Source organism: Urocitellus parryii, chromosome 1 (genome assembly GCF_045843805.1).
Source record: "Urocitellus parryii isolate mUroPar1 chromosome 1, mUroPar1.hap1, whole genome shotgun sequence".
NCBI classification, from domain to species: Eukaryota; Metazoa; Chordata; class Mammalia; order Rodentia; family Sciuridae; genus Urocitellus; species Urocitellus parryii.
The window spans coordinates 114,927,844-114,955,772 of record NC_135531.1 but is presented as its reverse complement, the minus strand read 5'-3'; the positions used below and the strand labels follow the sequence as shown (position 1 = coordinate 114,955,772).

At 33.8% G+C, this 27,929-nt stretch overlaps 1 protein-coding gene across 1 annotated transcript in view; it reads left to right on the top strand.

Moving 5' to 3' along the window:
- Positions 1 to 27,929, top strand: part of Prr16 (proline rich 16) — a 276,904-nt gene that overhangs the window by 141,392 nt on the left and 107,583 nt on the right. Inside the window, exon 2 of the mRNA XM_026396201.2 lies at positions 21,410 to 22,166. Coding sequence (XP_026251986.2) covers positions 21,410 to 22,165 — 756 coding nt within the window. The 3' untranslated portion in view covers position 22,166. The remainder of the gene's footprint in view (positions 1 to 21,409; positions 22,167 to 27,929) is intronic.

The window sequence follows — 27,929 nt, the reverse complement described above, 5'->3', positions numbered from 1 at the left end:
GTGGAGCTTAGGGCACAGAGGAGTGTTTTATTGCCAAATTCATCCTGTACTTATGAAGCCAGTTTAATGAAAGTATAAACGTACTCATGGCTTTAGGCAAAATACAGATTTTTATGATAAATTCAACTTTCTATCTTCTGGTCCCCAAATATATTTATTATTAAAGTTATTTTTAAATTTGAAATAGTTCATGAACAGTTTCGTTTTATCACATTTTAAATAATGTGATATCGTGGCAACATATTTTGCAACTCTAATTTTCTTTTTATTGACAGATATTATAGGGGGAAGTATGCCCTTTCTATTTTTTTCTTAATAGAGAATCTGTATTTTAATAACTTTACATATTACACAATTACAATACTCAGAACTTCTGCATTGTAAAGCAAGCTCTTACATTTTTCAGGCTTTGTTTTTTTCTAACATTTTTAGTTATAAACATTTTTTAAACATATAGAAAAATACAGAAATATACTAGGCATACAATACCAGTGGTCCAGATTTAACCTCTATGTTCTTGTTTGTCAATTTTGTCTAGAAATTTTCTTTTCTTTTTCCTATTTAAACGACATAGAAAAAGCTAAGCCCCTTAGTCTCTGGATCTGAACCTGATGACATTTAGTGTTCATGGCACACACAAAGCAAAAGTGGGAGTTAAAATCCTTTCTGTGTCTGTTACGATGCCATACTGTCAAGAATGCTGTCAAGTCATTTGCTTTTTGTTTTTTTTTGTGCTTGTTTCTAAAGGAATGTTTGAGAGATCTTGCAGCCTGTGTATCTCAGAGCCTTGAGAGTTTCTGTCAGTTGTCTCTATACTTGAAGGATAACTTGGCAATTTTAAATTAGTCTGAAATAATATATTTTCTTCAGAACATGTGGATTTCGACATTGAATATTTATCTAATCCTTTCATCATAGCATTTTCTTTCATCTTCAGGGTGGGTAAATTTGGAGCTTGATATCTTTCTTGGGTCCTTGCGGCTGGAGCCTGTTATGTCTGTTGTCTTTGTACTTCACAGTTGCTCAGCTGGGCATGACATCCTTGGGTCACATTTTCTTTCCCTCACAACTTTGTATCCACTGCTGTTCTGTCTCTGTCATTGATGTTGTTCTGGGAAAGTCTGAAAGCAGCCTGGCTTTTCTCGCTTTCACCTAACTTGCTCCTTCTGCTTGGATGCCCATCTTCCAGTACAGATATCTTTTAGTGGCAATTGCTCACGAACAGATAATACTGGAGCACATTTTGTAGTTTAAATAAGACCAATGTAGTAGTTTCCTCTTTTTAGAGAAATTCTCCTCTTGAATACAGATTTTTGTTCCATAACATGGGGTCTGTTTATTATGTAAAGGAGTATTCCCTATGATGTATCTCAACTTTGTATTTCATCCATGCCTGTTATTTGCTCTCCAATTGCTGCAGTCAGTAGTGCTTTAAACCTAAGCAAGAGAGACCTTTGCCTTGGATACTGTGATTTAGAGTGTTCCACAGTGCCTCCTCCAGCCACTATATGGGGCAAAGTGGCTATGCCCACCCAGGTGTGTATTTCCCATCTAAATCATACTTTAGTAATCAAGAACCTGGATTCCCCAACCCTTCACTACAAACACATTTGAAGGACTTATAGAGCTTCTTATCATACATTTAATTTGTTAGAGCAAATTAAACCACTGATATTACTTACTATCTTTAGACCCAAGGAGTGGCCAAATGTTGATTGTTTGTAGGAGCTGTATACAGAGCTTGGAAGATCAGGCTAGGGTATCTGCATATGGACATTTGCGGTACCTTTCCCCTTGATGGTTAATGCCAAGATGGGAAAAAAAGGGTGATGAGCTAGGACATAGAGGCCGGGAGTTAATCCTTGTTCACTGCTGTACTCTGACATGAAATGCTGAGTTATCCCATAATCTGTATTGAAAACTTGCTTTGCAGGTCTTTTTATCAATATTTATTTTTAAATAATTTAAAAATAGTTTACTAGCTGGAAATGACCTTTATTTAATATTTAGATGTATAGTATTCTACTCTTACACCAGACTCTTAAAATGCTAAGGGCATTCCTTTCGGAATCTTTGGATTTTCCCTTCCTTAGTCACTGTGGTTATGTCTCCATCTTCCTTTATGTCAATATTTCAGTTTCAGGTCATGTCTATCCTCTATGTTACTGGCTGCATTTTATTTATTAGTTTGGAAATAGTGGTATTTTAGAACTCAGTCTGTTGGCTCTCCAATTCTTCTATTTTATTTTGTTATTTTATACGTTATTGAAGGAGCACTATGTCTCCCTGTGTTTCTTTTCTCCCCTCACTAGCCACCATATCAATTATTTTCCTCCTATTATTTTTTAACTTAAACAGCTCTTCTAAGAACTTCCAGAAGTAGTGAGAGTGACTTTTCCTTAATTTGTTTATATCACACCTAAGATTCAGTAATCTCCCTGGGAAAGCCCTAGTGTGAAAGGGCTTATTTCATGTCCTAGCCACAGTCCAGAAGCTTGGGAGCCTGAGGGCGATGGGACAGGTGGGGGCAAAGCGGAACCCTCTGTAGAACAGGTGTATGTTGCTCCTGGTTCTTGGTGCTCAGCACTCAGGTTTAGCATGGGCGTGGGAAGTCTTGATCTTTGCTGTATTGTCCTGACTGTGCAGGGTGGCCCCAGCAGTTCTGCCGGCTATTGCTCACTTCTCTTCTTTCACCAGCCTCTCTTCTGCTGTCTAGCAGCCCCCACACACGTCTTTGCATTATTTTTTTTTCTTTTTCATCTTTGGCATGTTTTTTTGTGAAAATGTAGAGCTTCTGTTACTTCACTGATACCATTCTGAGGCATTAAAGTGAGTTCTAGGACCTGTACTGAGCTGAGATGAAACCCTCTTATTTTTTCTGTAGCTGATCGTATTTCAAAGTTAGGATATTGGATTGTGCCTCTTTAGCTTTTACATTTTTTTTTGATGTTAAATGTTTATGCTGTTTATTTCAAGCATCACTGAGGAAAGAAATTCTACTTTATTTCATCAATCATTTCCTAAAGTTTTCACTATGGCCTCACTTTTTACGAGTCTACTAATGCATTTGTGCTGTTGAAAAGACTAAAAAAAAAAAAATTGAACAGAATACTAATGTTTAAAAAAAATAAAAATAAAAGTAACTCCTTCTTCACTTTCCTTCAATGCACATCTCCTATTATGATTGCTGGCTCTTATTGCCCAGAATGCTATCTTAAATAGTTTTGCTCTTTTTTTTTTTTTAAGAGAGAGTGAGAGAGGAGAGAGAGAGAGAGAGAGAGAGAGAGAGAGAGAGAGAGAGAGAGAGATTTTTTTTTAATATTTATTTTTTAGTTTTTGGCAGACACAACATCTTTGTTGGTATGTGGTGCTGAGGATCGAACCCGGGCCTCATGCATGGCAGGCGAGCGCGCCACCGTTTGAGCCACATCCCCAGCCCTAAATAGTTTTGCTCTTTGGTTAGTTCAGCAACCCACTTGAAGTTAGGAAAATGAGTTAGGAAAAGAAAAGCATTTTTGTAAAAATCAGACATTGTGACTTTTCAGCATTCAAACTTTACTCTTTTGCGCCTGCCTCTTTGATATGCACCTTCCCATCTCTGTATGGTGCATCGGTTTATATGTTGTTGGGAGCTGGATTATTACTCTGTTGCTTTTCACATAATAATCTAATGTATCCCTTAGTATACTAACACCATTTGCTAAGCCATTCTTTAAAACAACTTGTAGTAGAAAGGCCTTCTTCAAGCTCATACCTGTAGTTCCAGTGGCTCAAGAGCCTGAGATAGGAGGATAACAAGTTTAATGCCAGCCTCAGCAACTTAACCAGAACCTAAGCAACTTATAGAGACCCTGTCTCAAAATAAAACATGAAAAAGAGTTGGGGCCAAGCTTGGCACCTCATGCCTATAATCCCAGCAGCTTGGGAGGCTAAGACAGGAGGATAGAGAATTCAAAGCCAGCCTTAGCAAAAGCAAGATGCTAAGCAACTCAGTGATACCCTGGCTCTAAATAAAATATAAAATAGGACTGGGAATATGACTCAGTGGTCAAGTGCCTCCTGAGCTCACCCTTGCACCCCAAGGAAAAAGAACTGGGAATGTGGTTCAGTGGTTAAGCATTCCTGAGTTCAATTCTCGGTACCCACCCCGCTGCAAAGAAAAGAAAAAAGAAAGTCCCTCAGCAGTATGGTTTGATACCTCATGCATCATGACTTATTTTGAAGTGCACTGAATGATAAATTTTATTTACTAATAATACACTTTTATGTTATGGAACTAATCTGCTTTTAAATAATAAAAGTAATTATTTAAATTTTCATTGAATACTATAATTAATTTAAAATGAATTATATTCAGTTGTGTATTGATTAAAATAGTAAATGTATGAAGAACTGGACAATTCCTTATCCAACATACTCAAGCCATGGACCTGAGAAAAATGTCCATTTGAGCTCATCTTCATACATGTGATGTGCCAATTAAAGGTTGAGATAAAAGGTTTAACCCTCTGGCAAATTATATACCTTATGTTAACTTATTGCTTAGAAAAGACTAATGCAGCTGTTTTAATTTTGAGAAAGATTTGTTCAGCTATTGTTTTCAAATGTGCAAAATGAGAATAATAAAGCTGTGGGGACTTCATGTCATAACTGAGTCTATTAAACCAGAGGCCTGAGAAAGGAGTTGCAGGAACTGACTCCTGTGCAGACTTATCTAAACCTGCACAATAATCACTTTTAGTTGTAAAAAAGGTATAATTTTAACACACAAATCTGTCTTTCTAGCTTCTCTTGCTATCTTAAAGGTCAGAAGAAGTACATTTCATGTTTTTGTTACCCAGTGGTACCCACCACCCTTTACCCCATCCCTCTTCATGGCTACATGTTCATCTGCCTCCCCCTTTCAGATTTGTTAACCTGTGGAATATTTATTACTTTATTAGAATTCTTAATTATGCAAATATTTAGCATTAGCCTACTGAAAAAAAAATCTTGTTTGGATGAATTCATATTAGAAATTACTCAGAATGTTTTTTTCATATCCTCTAATTCTTGGTTTCCAAATTGGAAATCCATGTGTCCTAAAATCCACATGCTGAATACTCAAAATATGAAATTTTGAAATTTCAAAACATTTACCCATGCTTATAATTTTCTATAATGTGGCATATTTTTAAAAATCCCTCTCTTAATATTATTGTAAATGCCACAATTATTCCTGTTCTTTCAAATCAGACCCCAGTAGAAGAGAAAGTCTTGTATTGAAAGAAGAAACATTATGTTAGGTTTTCATAGTAGCAGCATAAGTATGCTAATTATGTTTTTAAAACTAACAATTCATAGAAAATTTGGTAAAATACAATAGAACTATATAGTATAATTATAAAAATAAATCATGGTTTTTAAATGTCTACCAAAAGTTTAACTCTAAAATTAAAAAGTTTTAGGTGTCCTTATTTATACAAAATATGCAATTATTCCATTGAGATTATAAGCCAAGTATGTAATATATTGAATGCCTTGCAAATTGTGAAAGCAGTATTCTGTATCTTAATATGCAGAAATAAGTGAATAATGCAGATTCACAAATAGATATTTTACAGTTTTTATATGTTCATTACCTTAACATTTTAAAAGGGTTGGAAATGTACTCTATATTTTGCTTCTCCCAATTCCATGCATAGAACATGTATATTTATAGTATCTCACAATACAATTTGTTAAAACTGAAGTACAGGAATAGATTTTGCTGTAAATACTCTGTTTGCAGAAAGAAACAAATGCATGTTTAAGTCTTTCAGGGATTTAGTAACAGAATAAAAGCTCTGAAAGATCAATTTTGAAAATCTTCTGGCAGATTTAAATGGTTGTTGGCTTTGTAATGAGGACTTTCATCGTTTTTCAAATTATGTCTAATTTATTTTTATAAAATATCTCTGGAGCCCCATGACAGTAAAGACAGATGCTTGGAAAGTCTATTCTAAAAGAATTTTGAATTTTAAATTCCCTCTTTCTCTTTTATCTCATATATTCTGGTTCACTAAATCAGATATGAATTGTATTTTTAAATGTAACTCCCCTTACACCATTAAGAATGCTAGAATTCAAGCACAGAAGGGAATATCAGTACTTGCATAACTTTATTAAACTAAGGATAATGTCCTCGTGTGCATTCATGCTAAGACACTACCATAATAAATGAATAAAAATATATTTTCAAGTTGATAAAGATATTCTAAAGTTGGGCTATAGAGATTTTCAAATGCTCTCACTAATGCAAAAATAATATAATACAACCTCCTTATTTGCATCAGTTTCCATAATTTTCCCTAGGTTTTATTATGACAAGAATAATCTTTTTTAATAATTTACTTCAGGGAAATGCCTTTTCTCAAGGCTCTGCAGAATTCTAGATGCTTACATCACTTTTTTGTTTAAGCCTTTTTTGGCTGCCTTTGACCTTCAGGTCAAGGACAAACTCATTAGGATAGTGACAGGACAGGCAATTTGCATCTCCCCACACATCTCTTTTACTGTCTGTCTTTTTTGTAATTTGTTTTAATTAGTTATATGTGACAGTAGAATGCATTTATGCACTTTGATATATCATAAATAGATGGGATATAATTTCTCATTTTTCTGAGTATACATGTTGCAGAATCATATTGGTCATGTAGTCACATATATACATAAAGTAATAATGTCAGTCTTTTTTAAAAGATTGTTTTAACTAGTTATACATTACAGTAGAGTGCATTCTGACACATTGTACATAAATGGAGCACAACTTCTAATTCCTCTGGCTGTACCTGGTGCAGAGTAACACCGGTAGTTTAATTATCCATATATATATATAGGATATTAATGTCCTTCTCATTCCACCATCCTTCCCATCCCCTTACCACCCCCTCTCCCTTAAATCCCTTCTGTACAATCCATAGTTTCTTCATTCTTTCCATCCCCCTCCACCCTCATTATGGATCAGCATCCTCTTATAAGAGAAAACATTCAGCATTTAGTTTTTTGGGTTTGGCTTATTTCACTTAGAATGATATTCTTCAGCTCCATCTATTTACCTGCAAATGCCATAATTTCATTCTTCTTTGAGGCTGAGTAGTATTCCATTGTGTATATTTACCACATTTTCTTTAACCATTCATCTGTTGAAGGGCATCTAAGTTGGTTCAATAGTTTAGCTGTTGTGAAGTGAGCTGCTATATGCATTGATGTGGCTGTGTCACTGTAATATACCGATTTTAAGTCCTTTGTGTATAAACCGAGGAGTGGGACGACTGAGTCAAATTGTGGTTCCATTTTAAGTTATCTGAGGAATTTCCATACTGCATTACATAGTGATTGTAGTCCCACCAGCAATGTCTGAGTGTACTTTTCCCCCCACATCTTTGGCAACACTTATTATTGCATGTATTCTTGATAATTGCCATTCTGACTGGTGTGAAATGAAATCGTAGAGTACTTTTGATTTGCATTTCTCTAATTACTAGAGATGATGAACATTTTTTCATATGTTTGTTAATTTATTACAATTCTTCTTATATAAAGTGTCTATTAATTTCCTTAGCCCATTTATTGTTTGGATTATTTGTTTTGTTTGTGTTAAGTTTTTTGAGTTCTTTATATATCCTGGAGATTAGTGCTCTATCTGAGGTGCATGTGGTAAAGACTTTCTCCCATTCTATAGGCTCTCTCTTCATGTTATTGATTGTTTCCTTGCAGACACTAATGAAATAAATTAAGAAGACCTTGGGAGATAAAAAGATATCCCATGCTCTTGGATAGGCAGAATCAATATCATCAAAATGGCCATACTACCACAAGTGCTATATAGATTTAACACAATTCCTATTAAAGTCCCAGTGATATTTTTCATAGAAATAGAAAAAGCAATCATGAAATTCATTTGGAAAAATAAGAGACCCAGAATAGCCAAATCATTCTTTAGCAAGAAGAGTGAAGCAGGAGCCCTCACAATAACCAGACTTTAAACTATACTACAGAGGTATAGTAACAAAAATGGTATGGTATTGGCACCAAAATAGACATGTAGACCAATGGTACAGAATAGAAAACACCAAGACAGACCGACATAAATACAGTTATCTTGTAGTAGACAAAGGCACCAATAACATACATTGGAGAAAAGATAGCCTCTTTGACAAATGGTGCTGGGAAAACTGGAAATCCCTATGTTGCAAATTAAACCTCTATGTCTCATTCTTTCTTTCTTTATCCATGTTGTATTCTTTTCCAAGGTTGTACTTTATTAACTAAACCTCCCCCAAAAGTGCACATGTACATACAAACCACACCCCCTATACTCTACCACACTGGATGAGCTTCTACTCCTAGAACTCTCATTTTATTTTATTTTTAAAATTTCTTTTACTTTGCATTTTATTGTGTCCGGAGTGCTCTTCCATTTTTTAAAAATGATCCTTCAAATTCCAAATATCACTGACCTTTTGTCTTTCTTTCCTTTCTTTTTTAAATTAATAAAGCTGGGAAGTAATGCTAGTAAAGACCCAGGTTTTTCATCACACAACAAGTAAGAGTCCAAATTATAGTTGCATCCAACTGTCCGACCTTCCAGTCTTGCAGTGTTATTAAAATCAATATCTCTAGTCACATTACTTTGAATTTATGATGACAACTATTATTTCTACAGTAATTATGAGCTTGAGATATCAAGAAGAGGATAAACAGGTTTTTGATTTTTATGACAAGTAATTTAATATTATACATAGATTCTAATATAAGTCAAGTACATAATAGGGTAATTTACTCAATTTCTTCTTTCTTTACATTACATACTAAACATTTAGCTTACTATCTAAGGTGTAAAAAGTGAATACATGTCAAAATGTCATTTAAATATAAATATAAATATAAATATTTCTTTAGATATTTATAGATAAACATTGTAGTAATCTTGCAAGTTTGATATATAATTACAACATCTTTCCCCCAAAAGTGCTGTTTCTAGAAGAGATATACATTTTAAAGGTATGTGTGTGTATGAAAAAAATAGATTAGAAGTGTTTTATATATATATATATATATATATATATATATATATATATAAATTCATGTATTTCCTCATTATGTATTCCTAATCCAAACAAAGACGCAACATTTCCCGACTGAGAGGTTCTGATCTTGCCAAGGAGACAAATGTTAAGAGGCTAATTAAACCTGATCACAGAATGGTGCATGGTAGGAAACGCACAGGAGCTCTAGGGCTGTGAAGGAGGACTGAGGGAGACAAGGAAGTTTGCCCAAATAGGAGTTAATTATTGAAGGACAGAATGTCTGTGTGTGTGTGTGTGTGTGTGTGTGTGTGTGTGTGTGTGCGAGAGAGAGAGAGAGAGAGAGAGAGAGAGAGAGAGAGAGAGAGAGAGAGCAGGAAACAGCGATGTATAACTAGGCTGATGTGTAGACTGACTTAAATAAGGACCCACAGGCAGGAGTTAATATCTAAGGAGTAGGAGAAATGGGAAGCACAGAGTGAGGATGAGCAGTACAGGAGTACCTGGTGAGGATAGCATGGCTTGGGTCCCCTGAGTTGCAGTATTGTTAAGTACCTGCTCTTCTTCTTAGGAGCAATGGGAAATACCTTAAAGGTTTTGTCAATAATATATATTACAGAAATATGTATATAAGAAATACATACTTCAAAAGAATGTTCTGACTGCATTGCAGAGAATAGATTCAAAGGAAGAAAGAATAGATTGGATAGAGGGGGATTTTGTTATTCCTACCATACTGGGGATGCTGACAGAATACTTTACAGAGCTATTTTAACATTCACTAGGAAAATAATAGATAACCTGGGATTTTTCTTTTTTTATTTACAATTTAAGAAATGCAAAAAGATATGAAGTGTGAGAACTATAAAATTAGGTTAAGTTTTACAGTTCTATTACTTTGAGTTGCAGCCTCCTCCTGCACATGATGAACATAATGAAATCATTTTGAAGTGTATATTCACGAATTGCAAGTAGATGAGTCTTTGGATCTATTAGGCTGCTAAAGCAATTATAAAGGCTGATTCTTCTTCCACACTTTACAGGAAGCCTCAGTAGAGGCACGCTGCCTGATAAAATAACAAGAAATCTTATGAAAACAGAAATTAAAGTGTGTAATGGCTGAAATAGTATTACTATCTGTGGTAATATTTGTTATAGGGAGAATAATTGTAAAGAGCTCACTTACTAATACAGACAGGTAATGTGGAACTTTCATGAAATGTTCATAACTTATAGCACATTTTAACTCTGTGGAACTAAGCTTCTATTTAAATCAACTTTCTTTCTTACTATTTCTTTTATATTTCCTTACACTGAAAGGAAACTTTTGGGCATGTGACAATTAGAAATTGTGTATGATAATTTAGGAGATTTCTTCAGGAATAACTCAAAAATGTCTAAGATTACATGAGAAAATGAATTAAATGAAACCAGGTACTTTGGTTTTTATATTATGGGTCTTTAAAAAAAAACCTTTAAACATCTTGGTTTTGCAAATTTAGAGCTACATTTTTAAGATCATTTAGTGTTAAAAACAACATGAACTGCTGAAACTTGTACAGTTTTTCAAGGCTGTTAGGGTTTATTGATGTTTTTGGACAAAACATATCTAGAATTGCATTTTATATTTAGACCTGTGCTTTCTATATACTATCCATGCTAAGGCTAGAACATAATTACACTTAAAGCAAACTCATTAAAACATCTGCATCTATCTACTCTGTCAAAACACTAACTTCCTGCATTCTTTCCAAGGGGCAAAAATCTGAATCTTTGGGAGACTGATCTTTTAAAACTGCAACCAGTAATAAACTCCAGAAAATATCCTACCAAACACCCTTGAAAACTGATCCTTATCTATCTTTACAGCTTTGTCTCTTATTGATATGCCATCCCCTACTTTTTAACATATAAAATATTATAGTCAATAACTCTATACCAACCACTATACATGCTATTGCTTCTGCTAAAAATGACTCTTACTCCAAATTTTATTTTATCATTCAAGACATTTCTCAGATGTCACCTAGTTTTTAAACTCTTTCTGAACAATGCTACCAACTGACCTGCTTGGAAAGAAAAAAAAAATCACCTCTCTCCCTGCTCTCTTGTACTTGCATATATCCCTTAACACTGCACAAATCATGCCATATGGGATTATGAGTTTCATGAGGAAGACCCTTGTCTAGTTTACCTTTTCTTTGCTTTTTTTAAGGTGCCATAATTTTAGCTATTATCAGACTAATAATATATGCACATTCATTCTTATCTCCAAATCAAGTTCTTAAAGTCTGAAGGAAAGAAAAATACACGTAATTTATCATCTCCATCTTGTATGTAGGCCTCTTCCAGGAGGAGAATTTTTTGTTGCTTTATTATAAACTCTGCTCCATATGCTGAAGCACTTTTTCAAAAAACCTCTAACATTGTCATTTTACTCAACTTTATGGAAAATAAAGCAGTGGGGTTTTCATTTTTTGTTTTGTTTGACTTTTTGCTTAATATGGAGGACAAAGTCAATAACCACCATGTTTGAAGTAAAAGTTAAATAAACAATGTTTTTAAGCCCATAGAGAAGAAAATTTAAACTTATATGTCTAAACTTGAACCAGCATCTCAAAAGGGAATTCAAGATGCAATTGAATTATCTTATATAAAATTGACTGCAGTGGTTCTTTTCACCTTGACACCAAGGGATGACAACTTTTCAGTTTTAGAATCTTTTGAATGTAATCCATTATTAATTATCCCTGAAGTCTTATTTTTATTTTAGTTTAAAATAATTGCTTATTAGGACCAGGAGAGAGTTCTTATTTTATTTTCACACTTGTACTTCTTAGATCCTATGTATCCCTTATTTCTCAGATTCCATTTTTGCTATATAAGAACATGTACTTAAGGAACTTTTAACGAATTGATGCAGGAGAGGTAAACTGTCTTTGTTTTGAATATGTAAAAATATCACCTTGCTTTTGCAGTGCAGTGTCAATTTAGCCAGGTGTAGAATTTGGGTTGAAAGTATTTTGACTAAAATCTTTTGAAGATACGGGTAAAAGGCCTTTTATCATCCATTTTCCCTGAAGAAACTGTGGTTATCATTTCATTTCTATTTTTTTTCTGGGTGCTTTATGTCTGTTTGGTAAGTGCTTGGAATTTTATTCTTTTTCACTTATTCTGATAAACATTTAGCCATTTCCACCTGAAATTCCTTTTCTATATTTCTATTCTCAACTGGAGATTTTAAAAATTATTTCTTTGATTATTGTTATCTCACATTTTCTCTCTTTTTCTATTTCTGGAACTCCTGAATCAGTTATTAAGCTACATGGTTTTTTTTTGGTTTGTTGTTGGTAGTGGTGATGGTTTTTGTTGTTGTTGGTGGTGGTGGTGATGTCTTTTTTTTTTTTTTTGCTTTTAATTTTTCTCTTGTATTTTTACTTTCTAAAATATTTTTACCTTATGGTTGAGAATATTTCTTAAATTTTATTTTTATTTGAGCCTCCATAGTAATCTTTTCTCTTAATTTAACATTTTATATTCCATTTTTTAAAAAATTTTCTGCCTGCTTTTATAAATTTAACAGTGTGTACTTTTTTTATACCTGTAAAATGTTCTTCAACCTCTCTAAATATGTTGATTAGATTTACTAGTTTAGTTCACTAATAATGTCAGGCTTATCTTTCAATATTGATGTGGTCACTCATTTGGCCTTTCTATTTTGTATTCTTGCTTACCCTCAGATAGCACAGGATACTCAGTCAGACTTCATGCTATATAGGTGTTTGAGAGTCACTCTTTATGTATGGGGCCAGGAAAGATGCTGATTGTAGGGTCTAAAAATATATCAGATGGGTGTGCAAGATGTTAGGGATCAGCGAGAAAATAAGCTGACATCTCTGACCCATTCTTATCAAACTCATTGGAAAATCAATGAAGAATGTTTTTATTCTTATTTTCTATAAGCCATATACAGAGCTGCCTTCTTATCCAAAGACATGTTCAGCTTTTGTGCAGCAAGTATCTCAGTTTTTCTTTAAGATATGAGTTATTTCTTGACATCAGTGTCACTGCACATAAAAATGTGGGATTGTTGGACAGACTATTCTCTTGAGCAATGCCCAATGCCCACTCTTAACTTTTGGGTTATATCTCCCTGGCCACGTATCCCACTTTCAAACTTGGAATCCTTCTAGGACTTTATCAGTGTTTTTCACACCTTTTAAATTAATCTATCCACATATTTAGAAAAAATATGTGGTTAATTTATACCCTACTCTGTAAAAGTTTTCTGAGGTTATTACTATATTTTAGTTTTTTATACATATTTAAAGTGATGATTCGGGAGAAAGTAATTAAATATATGTGATCCATCTCTATTAAGCTAGAAACTTTATTTTTTAAAATCTGCAATGTTTTACACAATTTTAGACTAAGAGTATTTATTGAATCCTATTGAATATCAAAATTAAAACAAATTGTATTATAGTTTTAGCTTGATTTTAGCAAAATATATTTTTAACTATTTTTTAATCAGTCTTACCTATGAATAATTATTGTTGCTTATTTATTTATTAATCTAGTTTAATTCCAGAAAGCAGGGTATAAATTCCTATTTATATGTATATTTTAAAAGAAAGCAACATATTGATTCATAAAAATGTACTTTATCCTCTGTCAAATCAAAAGTTGAAAAAATATTTTCAGTAAAAATTTTAAGTAAGCACATATTCTTTAAATAGAATTCCCAATAAGGGTGATTAGATGTGTGTGTGTGTGTGTGTGTGTGTGTGTGTGTGTGTGTGTATGTGTGTGTGAAAGAGTGTGTGTTTTGTTGCTGCTGTTTTAGTCTTTCAGAAGTTGCTCATTCCTTTGGAATATCCGTTCTTTATCCTTTTATAGAATGATAGCTTTTTACCCAGCCTGCTGAAATCCAGAAAAAAGTCTCTGTTTCTCAGATCCCTTCCTTCTAAGTGATTTAATTTGGGTTGGTGAGATGCGGGCAAAGGAATACATTGCTCCCGAGATACCTCATGAAAAAGGAGTAGGCTTTCCTTCCCCTTCCCTTTTCATCCTTCACTTTTTGAAATGTATACGTGCATTTTATAAGCCAGCCCCCCCCAAAACAAAGGTCTAATGATACATGGATTCTAATATTCAACAAGCAGGCATAGAGGTTTTGGGGATGTGGAATAGAATTTCACTAGATTAGACAGAGGGAAATGAAGGTAAGAGAGGGGAATGGACATAAGAAAGACAGTGGAATCAATCTCATATAACTTTTCTACATACACCAGAGTGATCTCGACATCATGGACATCCACAAGACTGGGATTCTGATTAGAACAAGATATACTCCATGTTTGAATAATATGTAAAAACAGACTCTACTGACATGTATAACTAAAAAGAACAATAACAGCAGCAACAACAACAACAAACTCATGCATTTGGACATAAAAACAGAGATCATATCCTAAGTCTGGCATAGCGGAAAGTTAGAGCCTGAGTCTCTGACTATTTAGAATATTGCCTAATTTACCCTGGATTACTTCCATTATCTGCATCATACCCTCTTCCAAACATATAAAGGAAAAGGAGAATAACTTAGAGTCAGATAATGCAAGTATTGTTATTGTTGTGGTTTGGATATTTAATATTCCATTCATGTGTTAAACAATGCAGGAATGTACAGAAGTGAAATGAGTAGATTATGAGAGCTGTAACCTCCATTAGTGGATTAATACATTTGATAGATCAATAATTGGTATGGATTTCTGGGTGATAAATATAGGCAGGTAGGGTTTGTCTGGAGGAAGTAGATCACTTGTGTATGGCCTTGGGGATTTTATCTTTCTTATCCCTGGTCGGTCTCTCTCTCTCTCTCTCTCTCTCTCTCTCTCTCTCTCTCTCTCTCTCTCTCCCCTTCCTGCTTTCTGAGCTGAAGAGCTTTCCTCCATCACACCCTTCTGCTATAATGTTCTGCCTCACCTCAGACCCAGAGCAATGGAAATGGTCAATTGTGAACTGAACCTCTGAAACTGTGAGCTCAAAATAAACTTTTCTTCCTCTAAGTTGTTTTTATCAGGTATTTTGGTCATAATGATGAAAGCTAACTAACAAAATTATATAATTATGTTATTTGCTGTTTCAGATTGCAAAGAGAAACATGTTTATTTGGACTAGGTAATAAAGAGAGCTTAGGACAAGTACAGAACTATCCCAGTAGCTGATTAGGCCCATCACTGATTAACAATGACATCAGGGAACTAATGGTTCCTCTAGAAATCCAGAGGAGACTCTAGTATTCCAAGGCAAGCCTAGTCATCCCTCTGGAAATAAGCATTTGTATTAATTACCTGAGCAATTCTAACATACCTATGGTTGAGCCTTCTCAACTGTTGGAAAGTGCAAGAGTTACTGTGCTTTTTAAAGTCCTTTTACATAAATAAATTCATTTCCATAAATAAATGTCAAAACAGAGTTAACCAAATTGAGGTATAATTCAAATGTTTTCATTTATTAATTTTTTTCTAACATGGGTGCAATTCAATATAATGTGACCATTCGCAAGATAATTATAGGATTTATCCATATATTTTAATTCACATGCCGCATTTAACATCTACTATAATCTATCAACAGAACACAAAGTTGTATGCTATATGATGAAGAACTATTTATTTTAATTGTGTCAGTAGATCATTGAGGTAGATACATATTTTAAAAATTTTGATTTAATGTCAAAAGTGAAAATAAAATGTGTGAGTTATGAACATGAGCTCTGGATAAATTGGCTCAGCTGTCTTAATGATGGAATATCCTCACTATTAACTCCACTACTTTGAGTCTATTCTGTCAAACTGATATTCATTCCTCCACAGGGGAGAAACTGACAGGGTCTGTCAGTGCTACCCTGTATGTTGTACCTCCATTGAACAAAGTTCTGTCAGCCAGCATTTGAGGGCAGTTATTGACCATGATCAAATAGTGTGTATATAGTGGTGGGGGATTGTGCTTTTAAAATTATCTTACTCTTGGTAGGAATTCTTTTGGCTCCCATCCATTTCTCTTTTTCATTTATTTACCACTAACATTACACCTATTTAAAATGGGGTTGTTTCCAAAGATCAATCTTAAAGATCTTAGAAAAATTAATGTATTTTATTGTAATGATTTCAGTTGAACTCAAATTCCTCCTTCTCCTCCATTAATCTTGTAGTTGAAATTTTGTATGGGAGAATTGTTGATGAGGAGACCCTACAGAATGATTCACTCAAATTGAAATAAGGTATTTTTGGGGGTGTTATTTCTAGGTAATGGAATTCTATACTGTGTATTCTTAATTATATAAGTAGGATTTTTAGAAAATTATCAACATGTTTAGAGTAATACAGACAAATATTTAAAGAAAAATATACATTGAAGCTCTCTTAGATGTTTAGGAGTTGGAATGAGACATATCTAATTCCAAGCTTTGCTGTAAGGTTATAAGAGTCAGGGAACACAAGGAAGAGGTAACGAAGTGACACCAACTTATTATCAGCCTTCCTTTCTCTCTTCCTAATTAGTTCCTATGTGTCTTTCTGTACAATTGGGGTTTGGTGGGGTTGAAGACTTTGTAAATCAGACCATAGTCTGGAAAGCTGGGGAGGAATGGAAATAAAGGCTGGAATTTACTTTTCTCTGAGTTTAGACTTATTCAATTCCTTCACTAAGCAAATTTCTATTGAATACTGAAGGTGGGCAATCACTATGTTCTCTGCATGAGATAATGGATAGAAAGTAGATATAAACAGAAAATTCCAGTACACTAAGGCTTAGTGGAAGCATAGCAGAATGAGCTCCTGATTTTTTTTTTATTTAGGTAAATCTATTTTTACCTAAATTCTATTTTGATGACATCCATACAGTATATTTATTGTTCATTCTTTACATTTTAAGAGGTATATAAGTCATCTGTACTGAATTTTTATTTTCTCAAATAAGTTATATTACATAATCACTATTTCTTCTAAACCTGCTCTCTTTTATAAAAATAGGTATATTTTTACCAGGAACAGGGGAAAGGGAAGGTAAGGAGAGATGGAAGTCAAGGGATACAAAGTAGTAGATATATAGGATGAAAAAGTCAAAAATCTAACATACAGCATGAGGACTATAGTTAACAATAGTGTATGGCATTCATGACTTATTGCTAAATTAGTGGATTGTAGCTGTGCTGGCCACCGAGAAGCAAAATGAGTAACATGTAAAAGGATGCATACATAGATTTGTTCCTCTGTAGGGACTATTATATTCCATGTATGCCTTATAACATCATGTGCATAACTTAAATAAATATACACAATAAACTATATTTCAAATTCAATTTTTCATTACAAAATTATATGTGTATATATATAATGGGAAATAAATAAATTAATATAGCAAAAATAACTTTGACTTAAGAAATGTTAACATTTTATCATAATTACTTTATATCAAATTTTTGAAAATTAAATACTTTTGCTATGTACTTGATGGCTCCCAACACCATTCCTTTTCCTCCTTGTGTATTATTTATTTCCAGATTGTATAAACTAAACTACCTGTGTTTCCATATAAACAGTATATGAATACTGAACATAAGTTTTTATAGCTTTTAAAACTATTCAGTATCAGGCTTTTGAGATATATCCCTGGTGATACACAAGAGCTCACTTTATTGATTTTATCTATTTGAATGCTTTCTCATTTTCATTCAGTTTATGTTTCCTCTAGTACTAGTGAGATCAAATATATCCTATGTCCTTTGTAAATACAGTGCTCATTTTATGTGAGTTAGTTGTTCATAACTTTTTCCCAATTTCTTGTGTGTATCTATGTGTTCTTATATGAACGTGAACTTTCAGTTTTGTTTTATTCCCTTACTCACCTAAATTGGTGTTGATACTATATTTTTCTCTCCTTAAGACTTAGGCTGTGCCAGGTACAATGGTATGTGCCTATAATCCCAGTGGCTCTGGAGGCTAAGGCCCTAAATAACTCAGCTAGACTCTATTTCTTAACAGAATATAAAAAAGGGCTGGGGATGTGGTTCAGTGGTAAAGCACCCTAGGTTCAATCCTTGGCATCAATATTCCATTTTTTTTTGCCTGATATCTTATTTCCTTCACTTTATATTCAGTCTTTTTTTAAATAGAAATTACTTTTTAAAATAACTTACTTTATTTGTATTTGTTACGATTACAAATATGTTGAAATTATTTATATTCTTATGTGTAGTGTTATTTTACCATGCTTTTTTATTCTTCATTAGTTAGTTTTCTTATTTTCTTCCTTTGAAAGATTTATTGGAGCTTCTATACCTATTTTTTAAAATATTTTTTAGTTGTTCATGTACCTTTATTTTTTATTTATTTGTATGCAGTGCTGAGGATCGAACTCAGTGCCTCATACTTGCCAGGTAAGCGCTCTGCCACTGGGCCCCAGCCCCGCGCCCCTCTATACCCCTTTTTTATTCCTTTTTTATTTTAGAAGTTATAATTTTTAATGCATTTTTATAGTTGTAATTGGATACAATACCTTTATTTTATTCATCTATTTTTATGTGGTACTGAGGATCGAACCAAGGGCCTTGTATATGTTAGGCAAGTACTCTACCAGTGAGCCACAACCCCAGAGGTAGAAGTTATAATTTTAAGTCTATCATTTCAATAGTTGCCCTAAAAGTTTACAAATGCATTCTTGACTTAATATGCTCTAAGTTCAATAAAAATGAAATAATGATTTTTTTCTCCCACACTTGAAAGGATACAATGAGACCTTAATATGCTTGGACTTTGATGGTTCATCAATTAGACATGTTATTTTCCCAAGTATTTTAGTTTTTATGCTTTTTGAATCCTGCTGTAAATTAGTCGTTAATGCATTATTGTTTTGTAATTGATGTATATTTTGACTTATTGACCAATTTCTGTGTTCATCTGTGCTGCTTCTATTCCAGTCCCTTTTGTTTTTTTAACTTATTGAATTTTCTTTGTTGTTGTTACTTTCAATACCAAGCTGTATTTTCATTGAATATTGTTTTGTTTTTGTTACTTTCAATACTGAGCTGTAAGCAGCATAATCTCTTAATCTTTATTATCTGAAAAGGTCTATTTCTCTCATTTTTGCATAAAAGTTAAACTATATAAAATTCCAATAGTTGTCATTCAGTATGAAATGTATTTCTAAGTTGTCTTGAGGTGTCTATTATTTTTGTAAACATCTCCTGTTTGCCTAATTTTTGTTACTCTGTAATTATTTGAGTATTTAGTGTTCCTTTTTGTTGCAAATTTTTTGTTATTATTTTTCAGTGTTCTGCAGTTGAACTCTGTATATCTTAGGTGACAGTTTGCATACATTTTCCTATTTGAAATTGTGTATAATTTAACTAGAGTACACATCAGCTTTATGTATATTTACATGCATGTATGCATATATATCAATTAAGGCTCCCATGAACAAACTCATTGTCTGTCTGAACACTGGTTCTCTAACTTCTGGAACTCTTTTTAAACTAAGTGGGAACATTTTCACAGCACTACAAGGACTCTCAGGGTCCCTCTGTATCATCCTATTTCATGGTTCCCCTCATCCTAGAGCCTCTTTAAATAGCTCTCACTCAGGCACCCTCTTCCTCATGGGGATTTGATCAGACTCTTTCCTGCTTGAGCCACCATGCTCCTGCCAGTTAGCTGCAGCTCACCTTCCAGGAGGACTTCACCCAGCTCTCTTGTGGGGTCCTGTTCTCATCTTTAATGCTGCATATGCTTTCAAGCACTTGGGAAAATTGTGCTTTTATTTGTTTGAGGATCCAGTTAAGGTCAGCCCTTCTACTAGATGTCCTGCTACATGACAGTACTGTGTGTGTGTTTGTGTGTGTGTGTGTGTGTGTGTGTGTGTGTGTGTGTTTTCTTGACATTTAATAGACACTTGGAAAATGACAGTGCAGAAATTAAAAAGAGGCATGGCTTATCACATCATCAGTATTTTATCAGCTCTGAAATTCAGCTTCACTTCCCTCACAGTAGATGAGTTTCCTCTCTTTTGCCGCAAATATTTAATACAATTAAAAACCTGGGGTAGATACAACTCCAAGTGAACTGGTACCCAGTGCCCATGAGCCATGACAGTTCCATTACCTCAGATTTGTTAGGTATACCTTCCCACTCCAATCTTTACATATCGAGCTCAGAATGAGACAGTGTACCACCATTTGTGCCATCATTTATGGCTAAATTTTTTACAGAATATGTCTTCTGGAAGAATGTGTAAGTTTAAAAGTAATGACCACTCTAAAAGTCAAACAACAAAGAAAATCCTTATGCCCACACTTGAACTGCAGAAAGGATCCTCAAGGTATTTACCTAACAAATATTTCCTGTCCCCCTAATAAGTATCAGTTACTATATCAGGTCATCAGAATATAACAGCAAAACCAATCAAGGGCCCTTCTCTCACTGAGATTAGGGGCTATGTGGGAAACATTATTTCAGTATTCACACTACTGCTCAACATGTCATTAAAATAATGTGAAAGCGTTCAATGAAACAAATAAGATTGCTTGGGGATATTGAACATATTAGCTTGACCTATAATTGCAGTGGGATTGGGAAGTCATTCATGAATGCCTCCTGAATTAAAACTCTTAATATTTGAAAGAGTTAATTTGATGTAGAAGAGAGGCCAGAGCATTTCAAAAAGAAATATTCATATGTGTAAACACCCTGTGGCAGGAAGCAGACTGGCAATGATAGTGGTCAAAAAGAAGACTGAGAGATTTGAGAACAGAAAAGAAGGGAATTTATTAGGGTTGAAGATGGGAGGATTTTTAGGAGTGAGAGCAGGCGATGTGCTCGAGCCAACTCAGCACTGCCTAACAAGGGCCAATTATGTTTTCAGAAGTAAAACCACGATTGAAATTTTGCACATTATTTGGCTTTTTCTCACTTTCTGCATTGAAACAATCTTCTCCTCTAGCTTTCTATGTGCTAAGCAGGAGAGAAGTCATATTCTCTTACAAAGAAACTAGTTACATTTTTACATCAGAATTCTCTTTGGTGGGTGTATCAGAGCCAGGAATAGAATGTGCACATAAATAGTGTATTAAATTCTAGGCATTTGAAATTGTGCTATCAAGCAGTTAGCACTTTGCAGGATGTAGCTGCTCTGTAAATTTATTGACTGAAAATTTGAAGCAGCAGTGGAATTCACAGTTCCATATCAGTCAATACTCCCATAGCAGATGATAGCTAGACCAAAAAAAAAAAAAAAAAAAGTTTCTAGCATATTCTGTTTTGAATCATTCTTCAACACAATTACCTTGTCCTTTCTACCAGGTGGTTGACCAGATTGATACCCTGACCTCTGACCTACAGCTGGAGGATGAGATGACAGACAGCTCCAAAACAGACACACTGAATAGTAGCTCCAGCGGCACCACGGCCTCCAGCATAGAGAAGATCAAAGTGCAGGCTAACGCACCTCTTATTAAACCTCCAGCGCACCCATCTGCTATCCTCACAGTCCTGAGAAAGCCAAACCCTCCACCACCTCCTCCACGGTTGACACCTGTGAAGTATGAAGACCCTCAAAGGTTGGTGCCAACTGGCAATCCCGTCAAGACCAATGGCACCCTTCTACGGAATGGAGGCTTACCAGGTGGACCCAAGAAAATTCCAAATGGAGATATCTGCTGCATACCCAATAGTAACTTGGACAAGGCTCCAGTGCCGCCTCTGATGCACAGACCTGAAAAAGACAGGTGTCCCCAGGCAGGGCCTCGGGAACGAGTACGATTCAATGAAAAAGTGCAGTACCATGGCTATTGTCCTGACTGTGATACCCGGTATAACATAAAAAACAGGGAGATCCACTTACACAGTGAACCTATCCACCCACCAGGAAAGATTCCTCTCCAAGGCCCTCCCCTCCCTCCTCCACCCCATCTTCCTCCTTTCCCCCTAGAAAATGGGGGACTGGGAATAAGCCACAGTAACAGCTTCCCCCCTCTCAGACCTGCAACTGTGCCTCCTCCCACTGCACCAAAACCACAGAAGACCATCTTGAGGAAATCAACCACTACAACAGTGTGATGTATGCCATTTAAAAAACTTTTTGGTTTTATTTTTATTTTCTATATTATAAGCATAAAAATAATAAGTAATGAGCACTTTCTACTCAAGCAATAAAAAGCCCAAATAAACTAATCCTGCATTCAACAAAGTGGCATAAAAACCACCTGGTAAGTATTCAGTGCATTGCTTATGTCCTGAGTTCACATTATTTTAAATGCACATCATCAAAAACTGCAGAACAATGAAACCTTTGAATGCATTGTTTTTGCACTTGACCTATGACAAACTGTGACCTTCAGATTTCAAATATTTTGATTTATAATGAGAGATGGGATTTCAAATATTTTGATTTATTAATAAACCCACAGCGTGATCCATTTTATTCCTGCCTAACTCATCTATGCATTAAAACATGTCACACTCTTAACTTTGATCTAATGCTTTTTAATAAGAAATTTTAATACAGAAGGACTATTTTGTTAATTTTTCTAAAGATGTTTGTCACTAGTTTTGCATTATTAAATGCTGAGGATAATACCAAAAGTTTATTTTCTATGCTATACAATTACTAATTAAATGTTCAGCTATCTATGTAATAAAATATTTTGGTCTGTGGAAATAAATATCAATAAATAATAGTAAATAATGACAAAACCAAGTGTTCCTCAGAATTAAAATGAAGTATTGGTTCATTTAATCCTATGTTAATATTCATCATAGTGGGTGGCAACTCTAACAGAGTTTGGAGAAGATCTCAGTGAGTGTATGTCAGAGTTTTCTAAATTACATATAACCCATGTCATAAACGCATCTACATATTTTCATATTGTCCACTTCCATCATGGTATTTCAGGAGCTGCCTGTTGATCTCCCTGCATGTTGCCAGGCCTTATAAACTCTTGTCACACTCAGCATTCTTCCAGGGTACACTGGAAGTCATTGTAGCTGTGGAATGTTTTGCCTCCTGCACCAACAAGTTCTCTGTCTCCCTGAAAGAACCCACATTCACAGGACACTCAAAGGAAAAATATAGATGTTTCTGGTAACAGGTTGTGTTCAGCATTGGCCTGAAGCTATTTTTCTTCACAATTGAAAGACGTCTCTTTGCTCTTCCATAGCATCTTTTGCTTCTATTACCAAATATAGGTCCTTTTCTTCAGTCTTATTTGACTTGCCTACCCAAGAGCCAAGTTTGATTCCCAATAGCATTGATTTGCACTGATAAGATGTTTTGTCCCAGAGGTAGAATGAGTTTATTTCCCTTAGAGTCATGGTGAAGAATAATGCCTGAAAATAAACTGGCCCAGAGTAGAGAGAATTGTTGTCGGTGGAAATTTGTTTATTGTGTAAGCTGAATATAGGGTAAGCTGATCCTTTTGAATATATGACTTTTGATTTTAAATAACTTTTGCTGCTACAGAGAGGGAGTCAGTAATTCTTTCTTTGTTCTCTTTTCTCATCTATGTCATGATAATTTGGAATACTGTTTTAACAACTTTCTATTAAAAGATGATAATGTATTTTGGATAGAATATGAAAATAAAACAGGCTTTTCCAAGACATAATCAAATGAGTTAAATACAGAATTTTAAGGTTTTGCTCAGCCTATTGTTTTATCGTCATGTCTTGGACATAAAGATAATGCAAGCAGAATAACACAGTGTTTTAAAAAATTTTAACTCCTAAGAAAAATAATCAAGAAAAGCTAAATCTAAAATATAGTAACTGTATGACCAATACATTTAAAATATATGACACAGGCAATAAATGGTTAACTTGCTGCATACCAAAATAATATGCTAACTTTTTACTGGATGCATTCAGTCTTGAGATAACTCAGGATTTCATTGTGTTTCTTGGTTTAAACAATTGCTATCCTTCATATTTGTGTCAAGTGCTAAACCTTTGAAGATTATGAACAGTCATAGAAGACATAAACTTTTCTTTTTTTTTTTTTTTTTTTTAGTTCATCTTCCTTCTTCAGTTAGTTACAATGACTTCAGTCAGTTACAAACCACCATATTGTCTGAGAAAATCTTGACCCTTGTTGAGTTCTGGAAACCAAGCTGGATCTCAAAGTAGACCTATCTTGCAATCACTAGTCATCAGCAGAGTAGATAATTTGCTTGCAATACAGCAAGTTGAATAAGTTGAATCATTCCAAGCTGATTGAAGAAGGACATTGTGTCATATGCTAGAAAAAAACCTCAGAGATTCAATTCCATCTCTCTTCCTCAAAGTGTAGACAAAGCTTCCCCAAGAAAGATCATATTTCTCTTTTTGGTTGGTGTTCTATACCAAAATTATGCCCATTTTTAATTCAACACATTTATAACAAACTATTGGCCTAAAATTTGAGTTGAATCTTAACCCCAAAATGTTACAATTGTTGGTTTTACTCCTTGGTAAATTTTATTTATTTATAATCAATGTTAAATATTAGATTACAAAAATATTGAGACTTTTGTACTCAGATTATTTCATTATTTCATTAATCTATGGATTATATTATACTATTTTGTCTTTTTGGCCAACTGATAATTTTGCAACATTCACTGAAGCTTGATTATATTTTAAGTATATATATACTTGTGAAATATGGATAATAATTTATATTTAACATCATTATATTTTCCTTGGAAACTATAATTAAAATGTCATTGATGGCAGTATAGTCTTTGTTATCAGCCAACATGCTTTCAAAATTTAAATTTTGAAGTACAAGCACTCTACATTTTCCTTAAATCATCATAAAACATGATATCTTTCCTCATAAGAAACCAAAACAGAAAAAAAACATAAGAGCATCTACTTTTTAATGATATGCTTTTGAACACTTTTATCTATAATAGTATGTAACACAGAGATAGCCTCCATTTTCCTTTGATAGTAATGATCCTAGGAAATGTAAAATGGCAGTACACTGCTTATGATAAAATCCATTCATAGTATAAAAATAAAATGTATTTGAACAAGCATGGTACTCATTATTTAAATTAGAATAGGAAAGATTTTTGACTTTTTAGTTTAGACATGATTTTTTTCCATTTTTGGAGGTTATTGTATCTCTAATGAAGATAAAAAAATTGACCAAAGTTCTTATCTATATACCAATATTTATAATAAATTATAAAAAGAAATAAAACCAATATTTTTACATCATACTTAAGGCCTAATATGAAAATATCTTTACAAAATACAATGCAAAGGTATCTAAAAAGAAAAATTTCCTACACTTCTAATATGATATAATGTTCATACTTCCCCTTATTAATTTAATAATATTTTGGGCAAAAATGAATATTTTTTGTAGAAGAGATTTAATTAACTTAAAAATCTTATTTTTGACTTATTACTACATCATTATTATTTAATAAATATAGGAAAAAGTCACAGTATTTTATATCACCTACTTTAGACAGATCTGTAATTGCTTTTAGCATGACTAAACAGCAGCTACACAGTCTCTGAAACTATATAAGACCTTTTATCTGTAGATCCTAATTATAGATCTTTCTGGGTGCCATGTGAAGAAAAATCTGAGTAGTTCTGCATATAATTGCACAAGGAATGTTATAATCAACTCATGAATCACTCCTTACCTGATTTTTTCCCCCATGGACTACATGTGATAATCTAATGCTTAGTCTTATAATTATACTGAAGATTTGGTTTCTTTCTCCTAATTCTCTGTTGGTAGCATTTTTTTCTAAATGTACACTCAGAATTATAGCAAAAGACTAAATTGATAAAATGCCCATGTTTTCTAAGTGAGGAAATGATTTAAGAGCAATGAAGTTCTTTAAAATGTCATATCACATAATTACGTAAAGTGCATAGAATCTGACAATTGCTAGACATTATCACAAAAATCACATGACATTTTCTGGGTCAATGGGTAGCTGCAACACTATAATTATATTTTCAGAGTAAACATTTTGTAGCTTTGGAATCCAGCTGTATGATTCTGAAATAATGACAGTCATGCTATTGTTAGGACACTCAGAGGTGTTGAACATAAAACTGCAGTTAACTACACCTTTGTGGAGCAGTAATTATGTAGAGTGTCATTTCATTTGAAGCCCTTGGATTTATCATTCTTATCTTTTGAGAGAGAGAAAAAAAACACTAATGTGGAACATAAAGAGGCTTTGCAAGTAGCCCCCTCTTTGAAATGAGGTTAAATCTATGTGGAGCATAGCAACATTTGAAGTCCAAAGGGAAATAAGAAGGAAATATTCTTCATACTTTCTAGAGTGAACAAAATAGGTAGACTGACATATTAACTTCTCTCTGAAACATTGTGTATAGTAGATTTACTCTAATAATCTCTAACACTAATATATAAAGTAAATGTTTTTACCTTGGTTTACAAGGGTAGGAATCCAGCACTTCAATTTCAGTATTTTGCCAAAATCAGCCACTTAGGATGTGTGGGGTGACATTTTGGTGTTAATATGACTCCTGTGCTTTTTCATCCCCAAACACCACCATTTAATTGTGTTCTTCATAGCCCTGAACTTTGCAAATCTTTCCTTTATTCTGAGAAGTTATTTTGACGCTTGAAAAGGGTTACCTAATGTTGTTTTGACATTCTTAATGTGTTTGATCTTTGCAGAATATGAAAGGGATTTCAGGCAATTTAGCTACCATCTAAAATGAATGAGCTCCTGAATAATGCAAGCCTCATTTTCTCATGTATTATACCTGCCACTTCACCTTTCAGTTTTTCCCCCCCTACAAGTTCAAATACTATTATTTTGGTTCTTTTCTGTAAGAAATTTTATTCCCTAGTATTCTTGCCATTGACCCTGAATGTGTCACTATCACTCACTGGTATTTCATTTGTGAATTTCTTCTATTTAACATTGATCTCTAGAACTAAAATAGCAGTGGGTTCACTCTGTGGAACCTGTAAAGAACCATTGCCTTAGAAAGATTCCTAATAAAAGTATTTTCATCCTTTCATTCTTAAACAATACCTATGATCTTCCACAAGTTGATAAAGTAATGTCAACTCTTCTAAGCACTAATGGAGATTTGGGACCAGTTAAACGAATCAGTGTGTGCCTATTATTGTTGGGGTTCAAAGTGGCAAAACATGGTATTTAACCTTATCAAAGGCTTACTTTCTCCCAAATGCTCTTCTCAGTGTTTGTGTATATTATTTTTCCTTATAAACTCATTTCTTGTTCACCATTATTACCTATATCTTATGAATGAGAAACTATGGCACTGAAAACTGGCTGCCCAAGATCTTAAGAGCCCCTCAGTGGCCAAGCCAGGGCTGTGAAGCAGGAGTCTTTCTTTATACCCCACGTTCTTTGTCACCTTTCAAAACTGATTAAAGTTTCAACCTTGAATTGTGTACAGGTAATCTAGAAATGACGGTCATTGTTTTTTGAACTTGACTGAGAAAGTCATTGGAAAATGTAAAATAAGAAAACATAAATGTATTCCTGAATTAGTCAAGGAGGACTAAGCCTCACACTGCAGTAGCAAATAGCCACAGCATCTCAGAGGCATGAGTTATTTCCCTTTTTTAATTGATTTTATTATTTTTAAAAAATACATGACAACAGTAGAATGCATTACAATCTTTATTACACATATAGAACACAATTTTTCATATCTCTGTATATAAAGTATGTTCACGTCAAATTATGCTATTATACGTGTACTTTTTTGCATTACAATTCTTAATACACATATGTACCACAATTTTTCATATCTCTGTTTGTATATAAGGTATGTTGACACCCAATTCAAGTCTTCATACATG